This window comes from Podarcis pityusensis (genome assembly GCF_964106645.2).
Source record: "Podarcis pityusensis genome assembly, chromosome: 14".
NCBI classification, from domain to species: Eukaryota; Metazoa; Chordata; class Lepidosauria; order Squamata; family Lacertidae; genus Podarcis; species Podarcis pityusensis.
In genome coordinates this window covers 32,469,268-32,484,285 of record NC_138039.1, presented here as the reverse complement: position 1 = coordinate 32,484,285, position 15,018 = coordinate 32,469,268, and the positions used below count along the sequence as shown (strand labels likewise).

The following is a 15,018-nucleotide window of genomic DNA, read 5'->3' as shown; positions in this document are numbered from 1 at the left end:
CTTGCCATATATTTGAATGTTCCACCACTTCCTCCTCCCCTTCCTCTCTCCTCCCTCATTAAATGTGCACACAGAACATAATTGTTTTGATTTATTATGGTTTATCTTGTGTTGTTTGACTATTGTTTTGTTTTTCCTTCTTGGGGAAGTTCAATTAAAAAAACCTATTGATTGAAAAATGGCAGGTTTTTGCTGATTATTTGTTGCCCTTCTCTCCTGACAGCATGTTCTGCAGCCCTTGCGAAGGACCCTGCCCCAAGGTGTGCTCCTTTGAAAAGACGATAACCATTGACTCTGTCACGTCAGCAGAGTTGTTACAAGGATGCACAGAAATCAAAGGGAGCCTCGTTATCAACATCCGCCGTGGAAGTAAGAAACAGTTTCTGTTCACTTGCTTGCTTGCACATGTTTATTTGTGTGTTCGTGTTTAATCACCATCACTCCTATTTTTCTAGAAAATGTAGGTGCAGGAACTCACCGCGAGCTTCTCCCTTGCTCTCTTAGAATGGCAGTGGCACCTACCTGAGAGGTGCCGGAACTGAGCTCCTGTGAGCTCTGGCTGAAAAAACACTACAATTGTTTGAGAAACGTCTCCATTTTGGATACCTTACAAATAATGCAAGCTTCTTAAAAAAAAAAAAAAGTTTCCCCTTTTGAATGGTTTGTTTTTATTTTGTCTTGTTTATAAAAAGCAACAAGCTATGCAGAAGGATAGTAAAGTAGTCCTTTAAAAGAAATGGAATAATGCTTGCTTGGTAGAATGCAGGCCATTTGGGAGAGCTACTTGCTAAAGCAGGTATAGGGAGGGAGGGAGGAGAGGAAGCATCCTCTGCCTTCAAACAGTCGGCAGACCGCAGGCAAGTTGAGTCTCCTGCCCTCTCCATTGGCATGGACTTCCCCCTTTCATCTCTGCGTTACAACACCTCCTGCCTCACCAGCAGAGTTTCTCTAATACAGTGGTGCCCCGCAAGACGAATGCCTCGCAAAACGAAAAACGCGCAAGACGAAAGGGTTTTTCGGTTTTTGCATCGCTTCGCAAGGCAATTTTCCCTATGGGCTTGCTTCGCAAGACGAAACTTCTTGCGAGTTTTTTTTCCTTTTTCTCAAAGTGACCGCAAAGGCGAGCTTCGGTCACGCGGCCGAGGGAAGCCCCGCTGTGGGTCGTCCAAAGTCAGCCCGAGCACGCCATTCACCTAAAAGGCATGGAGAGACGGAGGGAGCGCGCGAGGATCCCGGTGCAGAGGAGGCTCCTGCAGCAAAATAAAGGCAGGGATCGGAGGTGCGGGGTGCTTGCTGCAGATCTTATCTTCCGGGGTCGCTGGGATGGCGGCGGTCGGGGCTTGTGTTATGTAAGCGCGTCAGGAGGGACTGCTTAAGAGGCCGGACGAGGCTTATGCAATGGCCAGGTGCTCCCTAGGAGTCGAGGCTTGCAGTTGCGGGAACGAGTTTATACCTGTAGCCGCTAAGCCGCTAATAGCCGTGCTTCGCAAGACGAAAAAACCGCAAGACGAAGAGACTCGCGGAACGGATTAATTTCGTCTTGCGAGGCACCACTGTAATTACAGGGACTTCCCGCCTTCCTCCATTGCATCAGTAAGGAAAATGAGAAGATTCCACTTGCCTGGAGCGCCTTAGCCAAATGGCCAGGGAGAATATTTAGCATTTCCATTTGGATTGTTATTGGGAGCCCGAAATCTGCAAGATTGCTTATGGGCAACTTTTCAGCTTGTAACAAAGTTTCTAGCTCTCATGAGTGGTAGAATGGTTTGGTAATCTCATGAATCGTATTGTATTTTAACTTTTAATGTATTGCTTATATATTCAAAGCTTGCTTACTTTCGTTTATTTTTAAAATTGTCTAGGCCAGTGCAGTAAATTTGATGATGATGATGAAAAACTACATTGTGCTTATCTTTCCTGGTCCACCTCTCAGTTTATTTGGCTTCCCACCATGAATAAAAGTATTTGGAAGTTTGATTGCTGGAACAGAATAAAATGTGTATGGGAAGCTTACACACACACACACACACACACACACACACACACACACGTACGTATGCCAATAGGCTAAATCCACATACTTCTTACAGTTGAATTTTGTATTAGTTTGATCAGGGTAGAATGGCCTTCACCAAACTACTCTATAGGTGCCTACAAATCCCATACATCCCAGCCACCATTAGAACTCAGTGGTTTCTGACAATGGAAATTTTAGTCCAAAACATCCAGAGGGCACCAGATTGGGGAAGGCTGGAATAGAATATACAGAGTGTGGAGAGGAGCTCTTTTGTTCCACAATTGTTCAGACAATTACTGCCTCTTCTTAGATAAGGGAAATGAATTCACAGTATGACCTTGAAGGAGGGGATACTGAGAAAGGGCCACATTCACAACCATATATTTAAAGCACCATGATACCACTTTAAACAGCTGTAGCTTCCTCCAAAGGATTCTGGGAGCTGTAGTTTGTTAAGGGTTTTATAATAGTTTAGGCTGGCCATATTTCAAAAAGTAAAATTCCTGACACCCCCTTTCTTTTGAAAGAAAGAAAGGACACATTTTCCAACTTCAACTCTTTCTTTCTTTCTTTCTTTCTTTCTTTCTTTCTTTCTTTCTTTCTTTCTTTCTTTCTTTCTTCCTTCCTTCCTTCCTTCCTTCCTTCCTTCCTTCCTTCCTTCCTTCCTTTTCCCCACAGGGGAAAGGGGGCAGTGGCACAGCCTCCTCCCCAAAAAAACCCCCACCCCCACCCCCAGTGTCTTCAAGTGCTGCTTCTTCCTCCTCCTCTTCTTCTTCTTCTTCCACCAGGGAGAAAAGAAATGGAGATTCCCTTTTGAGGTCCTGCCCCCCGCTTTGGGAGGGTGGGACTGAGCAAGTAGCTCCCGAGCAAGTAGCCACAGGCGCCCTGTTCCCTTTTAGCCGGGCTCCTTGCCTCCTGCTCTGCATCCTGGAAAGGGGAGTGATTGTCCCCCTCGAGGCAGCAGCTGCTGCAGCTTTGAGAAGGTAATGCAGCGGCTCTTGAGAGAGGAGGAAGGCAGGGACAGGATAACTGAGTTGTCTTTATTTTCCTCTCTGGACGGCTGGTGGGTGCTCAGGGCTGCTCTTGCCCTCTTTCCACCATCTTCCATGCTCCTCTCCCCCTCAGTTAGGGCTGTTGCACGTGGGAAGGCATGGGGCGCAAGCGTGCTTTGGGTCTCCCACGTAATGGGAGATATTCTTTCCATTGCTCAGTGGGGGGGAAAACCCCCAGAAATAAACCCCACGTTGCCATATGTACGGGAAATTCCGGACATCTCTTAAAATTCAGTCTCCCCCCCCCCCCAGGACATCATTTTAGGCATCAAATTTCATGGCATGTCTGGAATTTTCTGGACGTATGGCAAGCCTAGAACCGATTCTCATCCCAGAGCTGCAATTCCCAGAGCTCTCTGTGAAAATTGGATAGATTGCTAAACCACACTGGGAATTGCATAACTGGGAGGGGAATAAGAATCTCCTACCAACTCTCAGCACCCTTAACAAACTATAGCTCCCAGAATTCTTTTTTTTTTGGGGGGGGGGGAGCCATGACTGTTTAAAAGCGGTATCATAGTACTTTGAATGTCGGGTTTAAATGTGGCCTATGTCTTCAAATCAAATATGGGAACAAAGAGCTGCTGCTGTTTACAAGCTTGTGGTGTTTCTTTTTCCCCCCTTGTTTCTTTTTTAAATTTTTTTTAAAGTAAGGGTGCATTTTAATGTTGGCACCTCCTTTCGTAGAGACGTTGGGTGGCACGTCTGTGGATTAAGGTATTTGCCCACTGGCAAAGTTTTTCCTGCAGTGTACATGATGCCCTCTTTAAATACTGGCGCCGAAGCTTCCATTCCTGCCCTCCCTGGTGCCATGAGCTGGCCTCACCAAGTACATGTCTTAACAGAATACAAGTGCTTAGTTAACGATTCGTCGGGGTAGTGAATCATACTCTGGGAAGATTCCAACCAATGCTAAACTTTAAAAAGTGTTACTCTTCTTCTCTTTCTTGAAATGTGTGCTTTGTCTTTATTATAAACAAGCAAGGAAGAATCCAGAGAGGAACACTATAATTTTGTCTGTTGCATAGAGCCACATTTCTGCTAGATATTTAAAGGCACCACGATACCACTATAAAGTGGTGGATTCTCTCAAAGAATGATGGGAGCTGCAGTTTGTTAAAGCTGCTGAGAATTGTTAGAAGACTGCAGCTTTCCTCACAGAACTACACTTCCCAGAGTTCCCTGAGAAGAACGATTGGTTGTTAAACCACTCTGGGAACTGTAGTTCTGGGAGGGGAATAAAGGTAAAGGGGCCCCTGACCATTAGGTCCAGTCGTGACCAACTCTCGGGTTGTGGCGCTCATCTCGCTTTATTGGCCGAGGGAGCCAGCATACAGCTTCCAGGTCATGTGGCCAGCATGACTAAGCCACTTTTGGTGAACCAGAGCAGCGCACGGAAACGCCGTTTACCTTCCCGCCAGAGCGGTACCTATTGATCTACTTGCACTTTGACGTGCTTTCGAACTGCTAGGTTGGCAGGAGCAGGGACCGAGGAACGGGAGCTCACCCCGTCGTGGTTCTGATCCTAACAGTTCTCAGCACCCTTAGCAAATGGCACTTTCCATAATTCTTTGGGGGAGCCATGACTGATTTTAAATATATGGTTTGGATGTAGCCTGAGTTCAGCAAGGAACTGTTTTGTGGCTAGTGGAGACAGTTCACTGAGGGTGACTAGGGTATTGTCCCACTAAACGCATTGTGCTCTCAGTCCAACTCTACAATTCTATGATACTGTGGCCTGCCTGTCTTTTTAATTGCCACTACCAGTTCAAGGGTTGACCTTAGTCTCAGGGTTGCCCTTGTAGAACTCAGTAGGGAGGGGTGTGGGGAGAAAACAAGAATTGGTTGGTGCTGACCATCATTGGCTCTGGCTCCACCTACTGCTTGGCTCTCTGCCTCCTGCCCTACCAGCCCTAATGGGATCCAGCCTCCATTGATTACAACTTTGCTTCCCTCTGATAGCATTTTCACACCTTTCGAAACAGAACTTTAATTCTGCCTCATGTTGACTGTTAAGTTAGCTCATCGTTTGTCTTAACTGGATCTGCAAGAACAAAATGTCCAAGATAAGAGAGGCAGTTAAAAGCTATAATTTTGGGGGGGAGGGGGGTGACATTCCTTTTGGCCTGAGTCATGATACAGCCCCAGAAATACCGTAATTCTTTCCCTCTATTTGTTTCCCTAAAGCAAAACTTGTGGGAAACCTAAACCTTGCGCTCAAGGAAGTGATAAGCAGCTTTCTTAAAATGTGCTGTAGAGAATCTGTACTCCATTCAGTCTCCTGTTATAAACATGGACCTACTATGCTCCTTATCCTAATGGTACAGGAATAAGGAGGGCTAGTCTGGATGTCAGCTTTGAGTCCAGGCCTATGGTTTTATGCCTGTATGATGGAATTCTGTAGAAAGAGAGGCTACTAAAGCGGTCCAACCAGTCTCTTCGTTAAATTAATAGCTGTAGGATATCTCTTTGCATGACTAAAGAGTACAGGCAACTAGTTGCCATAGAAACTACTGTGCTGGAGATGTATCCAGAAGGCAGGCCTTGCCCTGCCTCTTGCCCTGGCTGGAGGTGGTATCCCTGGTATGTGTAGGAGAACAATAAACCTGGGCTAGTCTGATGTGGGCCTGGAGGTGGGCAGACACAGCATCCACAGCTATGGCTTTCAGGGGCCTAAAAACCTAATGAGGAAACAAATGCTACAGTCATACCTTGGGTTGAAGTAGCTTCAAGTTGAGTATTTTCGGGTTGCGCTCCGCAGTGACCCGGAAGTAACAGAACACATTACTTCCGGGTTTCGCCGCATGCATAGACGCACATGACATCACGCACATGCGCGGAAGTGGTGAATCGCAACCCGCAAATGCGGGTTGCGTTCACTTCAGGATGCGAATGGTGCTCCGGAACGGATCCCGTTTGCATCCAGAGGTACCACTGTATTGGCACATTAATGACCTGAATCGTCTTTCTTTCTGCTTGTATGTACTGTATGTGTAAATAAAACCATATCTCACAAAGAGAGCACAGTCTCCAGTGAACTTTATTCCAAGGAAACAAAACCTGGAGTATGCTCTGGCACCCCTGAAATCTCTCGTTTCTCAGAGATTTTTGGGGTGTGTGTGTGAGGGTGACACCAATTTATTTGGAAATCCAAACACTCCTTTGGAGAGTTATCTAGTTGAAGCTTTCTTAGCACAAGGAGTCTGTTGTGAGTCTGTTGGGACTTTATCAGAAGGGTTGAGACAGTGGAAATCCTACTATTCCAAATTACCCAATGAAGCTAAGTTGTTCTGGCAGTCCTGGACCTACTTCCAAAGGAAGTTTTACTTCTCACCATGCGTAACTAACTTAAAAGAGTCCACCACTACAGAATGGGATGATGGTCATAAGCTTAGAGGCCATTAAACACAGATTAGACAAATTAATGAAGACCATGAGAGCCAACCTCCAAGAGTAACAAACCTCTGGATAACTAAAGTTTCTCAACAAATCGGTGATGGGCATTGACCACTATGTCCTGTGTTTGAGAAGAGCCTTACTGGATCAGGCCAGTGGTCCATCTTGTCCAGCATCCTGTTCTCACAGTGGCCAACCAGATGCCTATGAGAAGCCTACAAGCAGGACCTGAGTGCAACAGCAATTCTCCACACTTGCTGTTCCCAACAACTGGTATTCAGAGGCATGCAGCGTCTGACAGCGGAAGTAGAACAATAGCCATTGTGACTATTGGCTGTTGAGAGCTGTATCCTCCCTTAATTTGTCTAATCTTAAATTGAGTTTACGGACCTTGCATTTTAGAGAAGACCCTGCATAGCTTGAGGTTCCGGGGCCAGAGCTTCTCAGCGGGATGTTTTCTGTTAGCATTAGTATGGTAAAATTTACGTCTGTCCTGGAGCCTAACAGGAGCTGTGGCTTCCTGTATGTTTAAATTTACAACTGCATCAGAAACTCTTGCCAAAGCATTGGCTGTTGAAAGCTCAGAATCTGATGCTGGCACTAGCAGGGTGCATTCATAATGAAGGGACGGCCATCCGTACTGGCCAGAAACTGACGGTGTAAAATTGTAGCGGTATCTTGTTTTGCGTTCCATTTGCCTTGTGTTCGTAGGTAAATCATAAAGGTTGGACTGCTGAACAAGGAGTCTGTATTTAATCAGAGAAGGCAGTCAGTAGTATTCTGATTGGGACAATGAGCAAAAGGAAGCTTCTGAAACTAGCAGTTTTTCTTCAATTCTTTCAGACAACATTGCCTCGGAACTGGAGAACTTGATGGGCTTGATAGAAACAGTGACTGGCTATGTGAAGATCCGGCATTCCCATGCACTGGTTTCCCTCTCATTTTTGAAGAATCTGCGCTATATCAACGGAGAGGATCAGCTGGAAGGGTGAGCATTTAATTGTCATGTAATGATGTTCTTGTTTCTACTATTTCTTCCGAAAACAGTGCTATTGGAGATACATTCTTTGGCATATATATGTGGTGGTCTCGGTCATGTGCTTGTGGAGGAGGCAAATTTTTCTGTTGGAATGGAAAGAGTACCAGCCACGCAGCAACTAGTTAGTGGTGGCACCATCAATATTATTAAGCCCCCCACTCCAGCTTCTCACCTGGCTTTCCCAAATACATCTATTCAGCCACAAGGCCTAGAAACTTGCTTTAAAAGACCTACACTGAGGTTTCTGTACCACTGCAGCATCCTGTATTATTTACACTGTCTTAAATAATGGCCATGCATGTGAGGCAGAGGTCTTTTGAGATATTTTACTCACTAATTCATGTCTTCTGACACCACTCCTTGTGGTCTCAAACCACAGGGCGATTTCCACCTTTGCACCATATGCGTGCAACAAAATTTATCAGTAGTGGAGGAGAGACAGCATGTCAGAATCTTGCAGGTTGTGGTTGTTTTTGTGGCAGTGGAGTTTGTCTGGGAAATTGCTGTGTATGTTCTCTTTCTCTCTGCTCTCTCTCTCTCTCCCCCCCCCCCCATTCCTTTTGGATTTAAGCTGTGACAGCAGTTAATAAACACAGATTTGGGAAAAACAGTTTGTGAACAAGGTGGTAGCAAGGTCATGGGAAAGGCACCGTATGTGTCTGATTTCTGATTTATCAGGTCTGAAAGGATTATGTTACAGCATGAGGGTTTCTTCACAAGCCTCCCTTTTTTCTCAGGCTGTGCTTTGGTGAGCTTTAAATTCTTAAAATTCCACTATGTGATAGAATAAGCTCGATTCTACACTCAAAAAATCCCACTGTCTCCCTTCCCCGTGAAGATTGCCCTGACGGTGCACTTTGAAAGCAGCAACCAAGTGTTTTTCCTTCTTTCTGCTCCTGGCAAATCCTGGGTTCTGCTCTTCTGCCTTGAATAAGGAAAGTGCCTCGTACCAAGGGAGACCATTAGCCCATTTAGCATAGTACTGTCTGCACTGGCTGGCAGCAGCTCTTCAGGGTTTCAGACAGGGGACAATCCCACCCCTACCTGGAGATGTCGGAGGACATTTTTCATGTCAGGCTGATTCTCTGCCACTGAGCTAAGGCCATTCTCTTAAGACATGGGAGCATTAAAAAAATGCCTTATACTGAGTCAGACCAGTGGTGCATCCAGCCCAGTGTCTTCTACACTGACTGGCAGCAGCTCTCCAGGGTTTCCAGCTGGGGACATTCCCAGCTCTCTCTGAAGATGTCTATGGCTGAATGCAGCCATACATAAGAAGAACCTGCCTGATGGCCCATCTGTTCCAGTATCCTGTTCTCACAGAGGCCAACCAGATGCCTGTGGGAAATCTTCAAGCAGGATCCAAACACAAGAACTCACAACTCCTGCAGTTTTTGGCAACTTGTATTCAGAAGCATTTCTGCCCCTGACTGTAGAGGCAAAGCACAGCCATCAGGGCCGATGGCCATTGATAGCCTTCTCCTCCATTAATTTGTCATATCCTCTTTAAAAGCCACTATGGGAGTTCCCTAGGCCCTCCAGGTTTCTCTGCCTGACCCTCAGGACTAGCATTCAAAATTCACCAGGCGCATTTTGCACCTGGCTTTTGGCTACTTGCGACCAAGTGAAGAAAGATGCCAGGATGGCGTCTGACAACTCCACCATCTGGAGATGCATGCCTGGAGATCCTGGGATCTTGATTGTTTTCATACACGTAACACCACCTCCTGTAAAATTCTATCTATGATATTTCATCTGCACAAATCTAACCCAATTCCAGGAACCAAAAAGTCATTGAAAAATATGACTTATGAGCCACCTGGCCCCCGAATGGCAACTAGGCATTCTGTTTTGGCATTCTGTAACCCTGGTTTAAGGAGCCATTTGGTACGTAGCTTATGTATCTGAGTTTCAGTTCACGCCTCTGCTCCTCCACATGCAGCTGCTGGGTGACCTTGGGCCAGTCACACTTCTCTGAAGTCTCTCAGCCCCACTCACCTCAGAGTGTTTGTTGTGGGGGAGGAAGGGAAAGGAGAATGTTAGCCGTTTTGAGATTCCTTAGGGTAGTGATAAAGCGGGATATCAAACCCAAACTACTACTCTTCTTCTTCATTCACACTCTCCTTGAATGCTGGAATGTGACTAGAATGTGCCCTTGAAGTCTCATAATGCCTCACACTTCCATGGATGGAGGATAGAAACTGGCCTACTGGTGGAAAGTAGCATTTATATTCATTGCTATGCCCTCTTTAGCCTCTGGCCCTACCTAACCCTGACATGTGGTCCCCAGGAGGTTGCCCAGAAGATAATATAGACCTCAAATTGGAAAAGGTTTGTTGACCCTTGATTTAACAGTGCAGCCCTCTGCCACCCATTCTTACCAGTGTGGAAACAAGTAACCTGCAAGCAGTACTGTCTACCAACGAAACACATATCCATGCCTGCATGTTTCTCTGGGTACTCTACTGCATATAGTTTCTGAAGACGTGTTTGTTTCTATTCCCTGCAATAAAGGTGTTGTTGCAGAAGTGTCTGGGCATGGTACTATGGCCATGTTTTTCAGAAACATGAAAGATAAATCTTCTAAACAAATCCTTCAAAGTTTCCAGTCCACAAGGGGGTTATTCATTCACATACCTGTATTCCTAAATCAGTCATTTGCAGGCAAAAAGAAAGGAAGGGGAAACCAGCTTTTATCCCTTTATTTCCTGAAGGCAATGCTTCACTTTCCAGGGACGATTAAACAAGTGCCTCTGTTTACAAGGCTACAGCAAGAATCCTAGTTTGACTTTTGGGCCATTACTGCGCCTTTAGATTCTGGATGCTTCAAGAGAAGCAAGCAAAAGCACATCCTTTGGGTGCAGAAGGTTCCAGTTCAGTCCCTGGCAACTCCGAGTAGGACTGGGAAAACCTCAGTGTCTGACACCCGAGAAAGCTGCTGCAAGCTGACATTGACAATGCTAAGCTATATGGACCAGTGGTCTGATTCTGTGTAAAGAAGTTTCCTATGTTTCTGGAGCCCCAATGGTAATTAGTGCACTATTCCTTAGTGGCATTGGATGCCTACAATGCACAGCACTCTCCAAAGTGCCTCTTAATCTGCTGTTGCAGCTTTTCTAGGGTGGGGGAAGTCACTCTCTCCGAGCATCAGTGATTCTTGTGGGGGTTCTCCCTAGCAGAGCAAAGAGTGCCCCCCCACATTTGTGTGGATTGTCAGCCTTGTAAGCTCCCTACTGTAATGTTCATTTGTTTTATTTGCAGGGAGGCAACAAGCAGAACAGAAAATGTGTACAGTTGTTGGCAAAGACTGGTTTTGCTTTCAAAACATTCCTGTCCTCTCCCTCCCTTATTTTTTTTATAGGAATTACTCATTTTATGTTCTGGACAACCAAAACCTGCAACAGCTATGGGACTGGAGCCATCACAACCTGACCATAAAGGAAGGCAAGATGTACTTTGCTTTTAATCCCAGACTCTGTGTTTCGGAGATCCAGGATATGGAGAGGGTTACTGGAACCAAAGACCGGCAGAGTAAAGGCGACATAAATCCAAGGAACAACGGAGAGAGAGCGTCCTGTACGTAAAGGAAGTATAAGATAATGATGATTCTCTTACTTTTGTTACAGTTGCGATTAATGAAAGTTGTTCGTTCTTGTGCAAATACTCTCCAAGTGCCTTGCAATATATTTAAAAACAGAAGTAAAAAAATTACATTATACTAGAAACACATTTACACAAAAACACATGCAATTCATTAAAAGTACACAAAGTAATCCCATAGTAGCAGGAAGCTTCAATAGCACACTAGCACCAGACAACATCATTGTACTGCATCGAAAACCTGGGAAGGAAAAAAAAAGTTAAGTTTTTCCCTGGTGCCAGAAAACCAGGCATCTCACTGAGGAGTGTGTTCTACAAAAAGGCAACCACATCTAGCTCAGGACTGTCTACATTAAATGGCAGTGTCTCTTTCAGACAGGAGAATTGTACAGCCCTAACTAGAGGTGTTGGGTCCTTCTGCATTCACTGCCATTGAATTGCTGGCCCTTTCCTGGTTTCTGGTCCTCATTTAAAGACAGGCCTGCTTTTTTGTTGAGTGGGCAGTGGGCTCATGAGCCCCAGACGAATAACAGGTGCCTGGAATGCTGCTGCTACCACTGCCACCAAATCTCATGCCAGCCTTTGTTTGTTTCTTAAAACACACACAAACACACAAAAGAGCTTTCTGACTTGCTCGCCTTCCATGCAGAGAGAGAGAGAGAGAGACTCCTCAAACAAGCTAAATGGGTTTTGAAATGCTGGCAGTTTTTTGAGCCAGAATACAAAAGGGATGAAGCACTGGTAGTTCTCTTGAGATTTGCAAGCTTCTTTTTAGAAACAACAGAAGCAAAGCAAGCAAGAACCTGCTTCCCTGTTTGACATTCTGCATGCTGGATTCTCTATGCAAGAATTAAGGGTCTTTAAAAAAACAACAACATACACAAGCACACACATCCCTTTTTGTTTTGAATTGGATGGCTTTGGAAGATGAGGAAAAAAGTCGCCTGTTCACTTGAACAGTGAGCTTGGCGCTCTAGACAAACCCAGACGTCCCCAGTGCCAGGTAGGACTGGTCTGGAGGGTGGGGTGTCCCCTCCCCTGCCTGAGGAGTCTGAAGACTCGAGAATCCAGCCTGTCTCAGTTGGAGGGAGGTGCTATCCTGCGAGTTCAGAACTTCCTTCCATGAACAGAAGTTCATGGTAAACAAGCTTCCGATTTAACTTGGCAGGGACTGGCTGAATCTCTTCTGTATGAAACATATTAAGAATAGGTCTGGGTGATAAATTGATATATTGTCCAAAACTGGTTTGAAGACCATATCGTGATAACGGTTTTATCATTTTTGACCTGGAAGTATTGCAAATCATAGTGTATGTGCGCACACGCACTATGCAAAAATCGTGATGCAGGAAAAATGTGAAGCCAGCCAATGCTCCTACATAGCTCCATCCTCATTTCAGACATTGTGGTATATCAGTATATTGTGATATTTAGCTGGTGGCGCGGGTGGCGCTGTGGTCTAAACCACAGAGCCTAGGGCTTGCTGATCAGAAGGTCAGCGGTTCGAATCCCTGTGACGGGGTGAGCTCCTGTTGCTCGGTCCCTGCTCCTACCCACCTAGCAGTTTGAAAGCACGTCAAAGTGCAAGTAGATCAATAGGTACTGCTCCGGCGGGAAGGTAAACGGCGTTTCCGTGCGCTGCTCTGGTTCGCCAGAAGTGGCTTAGTCATGCTGCCCACATGACCCGGAAGCTGTACGCCAGCTCCCTCGGCCAATAAAGCGAGATAAGCGCCGCAACCCCAGAGTCGTCCACGACTGGACCTAACTGTCAGGGGTCCCTTTACCTTTGCTATATCATGTTGTTGAACACTAGATATCGTCTATCCCTGGTTGGGAAGCTCTTGGTGTTGAAGGACTTTGAACTAGGGATGGAGAACCCCTTTCAACTCAAGGGCCATATTACCTTCTTGGCCACCTTCTGGGGGGCACATGTCAGTGGTGGGTGAGGCTGGAAGCAACAATAGGCAGGTTAGAAAATGTGAAATTTTCCCTTGTACAGACAGCTAGTTTTGTCACACACCCCACACTATCCTGCATCTAGGCAAGCAAGAAGCATCAAGGACACATTCCAGCCAGGCAAAAACGCTCAACGCAAAGCAGGGCTGGTGTGGGGTGTGGCCTGAATAGAATCTTGAGGTCCTGACAAAGAAGCATTCAGGCCTGCATTTAGTTACCTGAGGTTCCTCATCCCTACCTGTATAAGGCTGATTTACACATTCACATTCCTATAAAGGGGGGGGGGAGTGCATTTGTGCTTACAGGAATGTTTCACCTGTCACACCTTAAGTGCCAGACAGCCCCCACCCCAGGCATCTCACTGCAGGAGAAGACAAAGGCCATAACCCCCCTAATCTCCAGTCAGTTTTATCAGTGGAAAACTCTTCGGAAAGTAAGGTGATCCATGATATTCCTTAGTGTAAGTAGACCGTAAGTGCCGCTCTGCCAATTTGTAGCCTGTGCTACTAAGAAGTAAAAGCAGAACAATGATAGAATTAGAAATGAAGCTGGAACCTAACAAAATCCTTGCGTGTGTTAACACTTACATATTTGTGTCACTTCAGCTCACTTGCTGTCCTGCATTTTTCAGGTGAAAGCCACATTCTGAAATTCATTTCCAACACAACCAGGAAGAATCGGATCATGCTAACCTGGGAACAGTATCGCCCCAAAGACTACAGAGATCTGATTAGCTTCACCGTTTATTACAAAGAGGCGTGAGTATGCACATCTCCGGATGATACCACTAATGTGTGTGTTTTGCGTATGTGGGGTGGAGGGAGGAAAGGGTATCAAATTGTATGAAGGATGCTACTGATTGAATAAAAAGAGGGCCTGGATCTCCATGTAGCTCCTACTAAAGACCGCCAAGTTGAGGACAAAGAGCAAATGCTGTTAAACTATAGCAAGAGTTAGATAGCATTTTAATTGGGTCCTTTGGCCAAAGAGCTTTATCCCAGGTAGGCTGAGTGAGGTGTGCATGTGTATGAGAGACTGGTCTAAGGTAATCCACTGAGCACTATGGCTCAATGGAGACTTGAAATGAAGTCTCACCAGTTGAGGTTTTCCAAGGGTATAGATACAACTGTTTAAAGTTGTGTGGTGATTGTTCATATCATGTGCCTACAGCAAAAAATGTTTGCAACATGAAAGGGAAGAGCACCTCTTGAATACAGTGGCCACATAACGTCAAACTATGGTTTGTTGCAATATGGTTGAGCCTGAAGATTCCTGATCAAAGTGTTTGGCTTGTGTGCTCCACTTTCTTTCTCCTCCTACACTGGAGAAGAACAAGCTGCTAAAGAATCCCATTATGTTTAAGTCAGGCATCCTGGTTTAAATCACTCTGCTTAGTTTATCAAGTCAGCTTCATAACCCATGGTTTGATGTTGGCTTTCTATGATGATGACGACAACAACAACAATTTATTTATACCCCGCCCATCTGGTTGGGTTTCCCCAGCCACTCTTTTGTGAAATTTTTATTCCTTGGTGTTTTTCAGACTCTCATGTCTGCTTTGTTAACCTTGCTGCCTGTTACTTTGCAACCTGCCCCCCCTATATTTTCTTCTATTACCCATCTTTTCCCTTGCCTCTTTTTAATTTTTTCTTCTTATTTCTGACATTGTAAGTGGCCCTGGCACTTTCAGTACGTAAAAAGCTATGGAATATCTTGCCATCCACAATATGTTTCCATCTTGGCTAGGATTTTCCCCATCCCCTTTCTCATATTCCTTTCCTTTGGCTGCATTCAGCCATAATAATAAACTCAATAAGGCTTTTGATAGGAACAATAGTAGATGAGCTCACATGCTCCTTCCTCCTCCAGCACAGCTTTGAGGAGGCAATCTGAAGTCTGCTTTTGATTAACCACAGCTCAGCATTGCATCTGGACTGTGAAATCTGGTTAGTTATTGT

General features: G+C 45.4%; 1 protein-coding gene across 1 annotated transcript in view; it reads left to right on the top strand.

Moving 5' to 3' along the window:
• IGF1R (insulin like growth factor 1 receptor) overlaps window positions 1–15,018 on the top strand; it is a 184,200-nt gene that overhangs the window by 127,721 nt on the left and 41,461 nt on the right. The window contains exons 4-7 of the mRNA XM_080982094.1: window positions 224–369; window positions 7,309–7,453; window positions 10,866–11,080; window positions 13,692–13,818. Coding sequence (XP_080838220.1) covers window positions 224–369; window positions 7,309–7,453; window positions 10,866–11,080; window positions 13,692–13,818 — 633 coding nt within the window. The remainder of the gene's footprint in view (window positions 1–223; window positions 370–7,308; window positions 7,454–10,865; window positions 11,081–13,691; window positions 13,819–15,018) is intronic.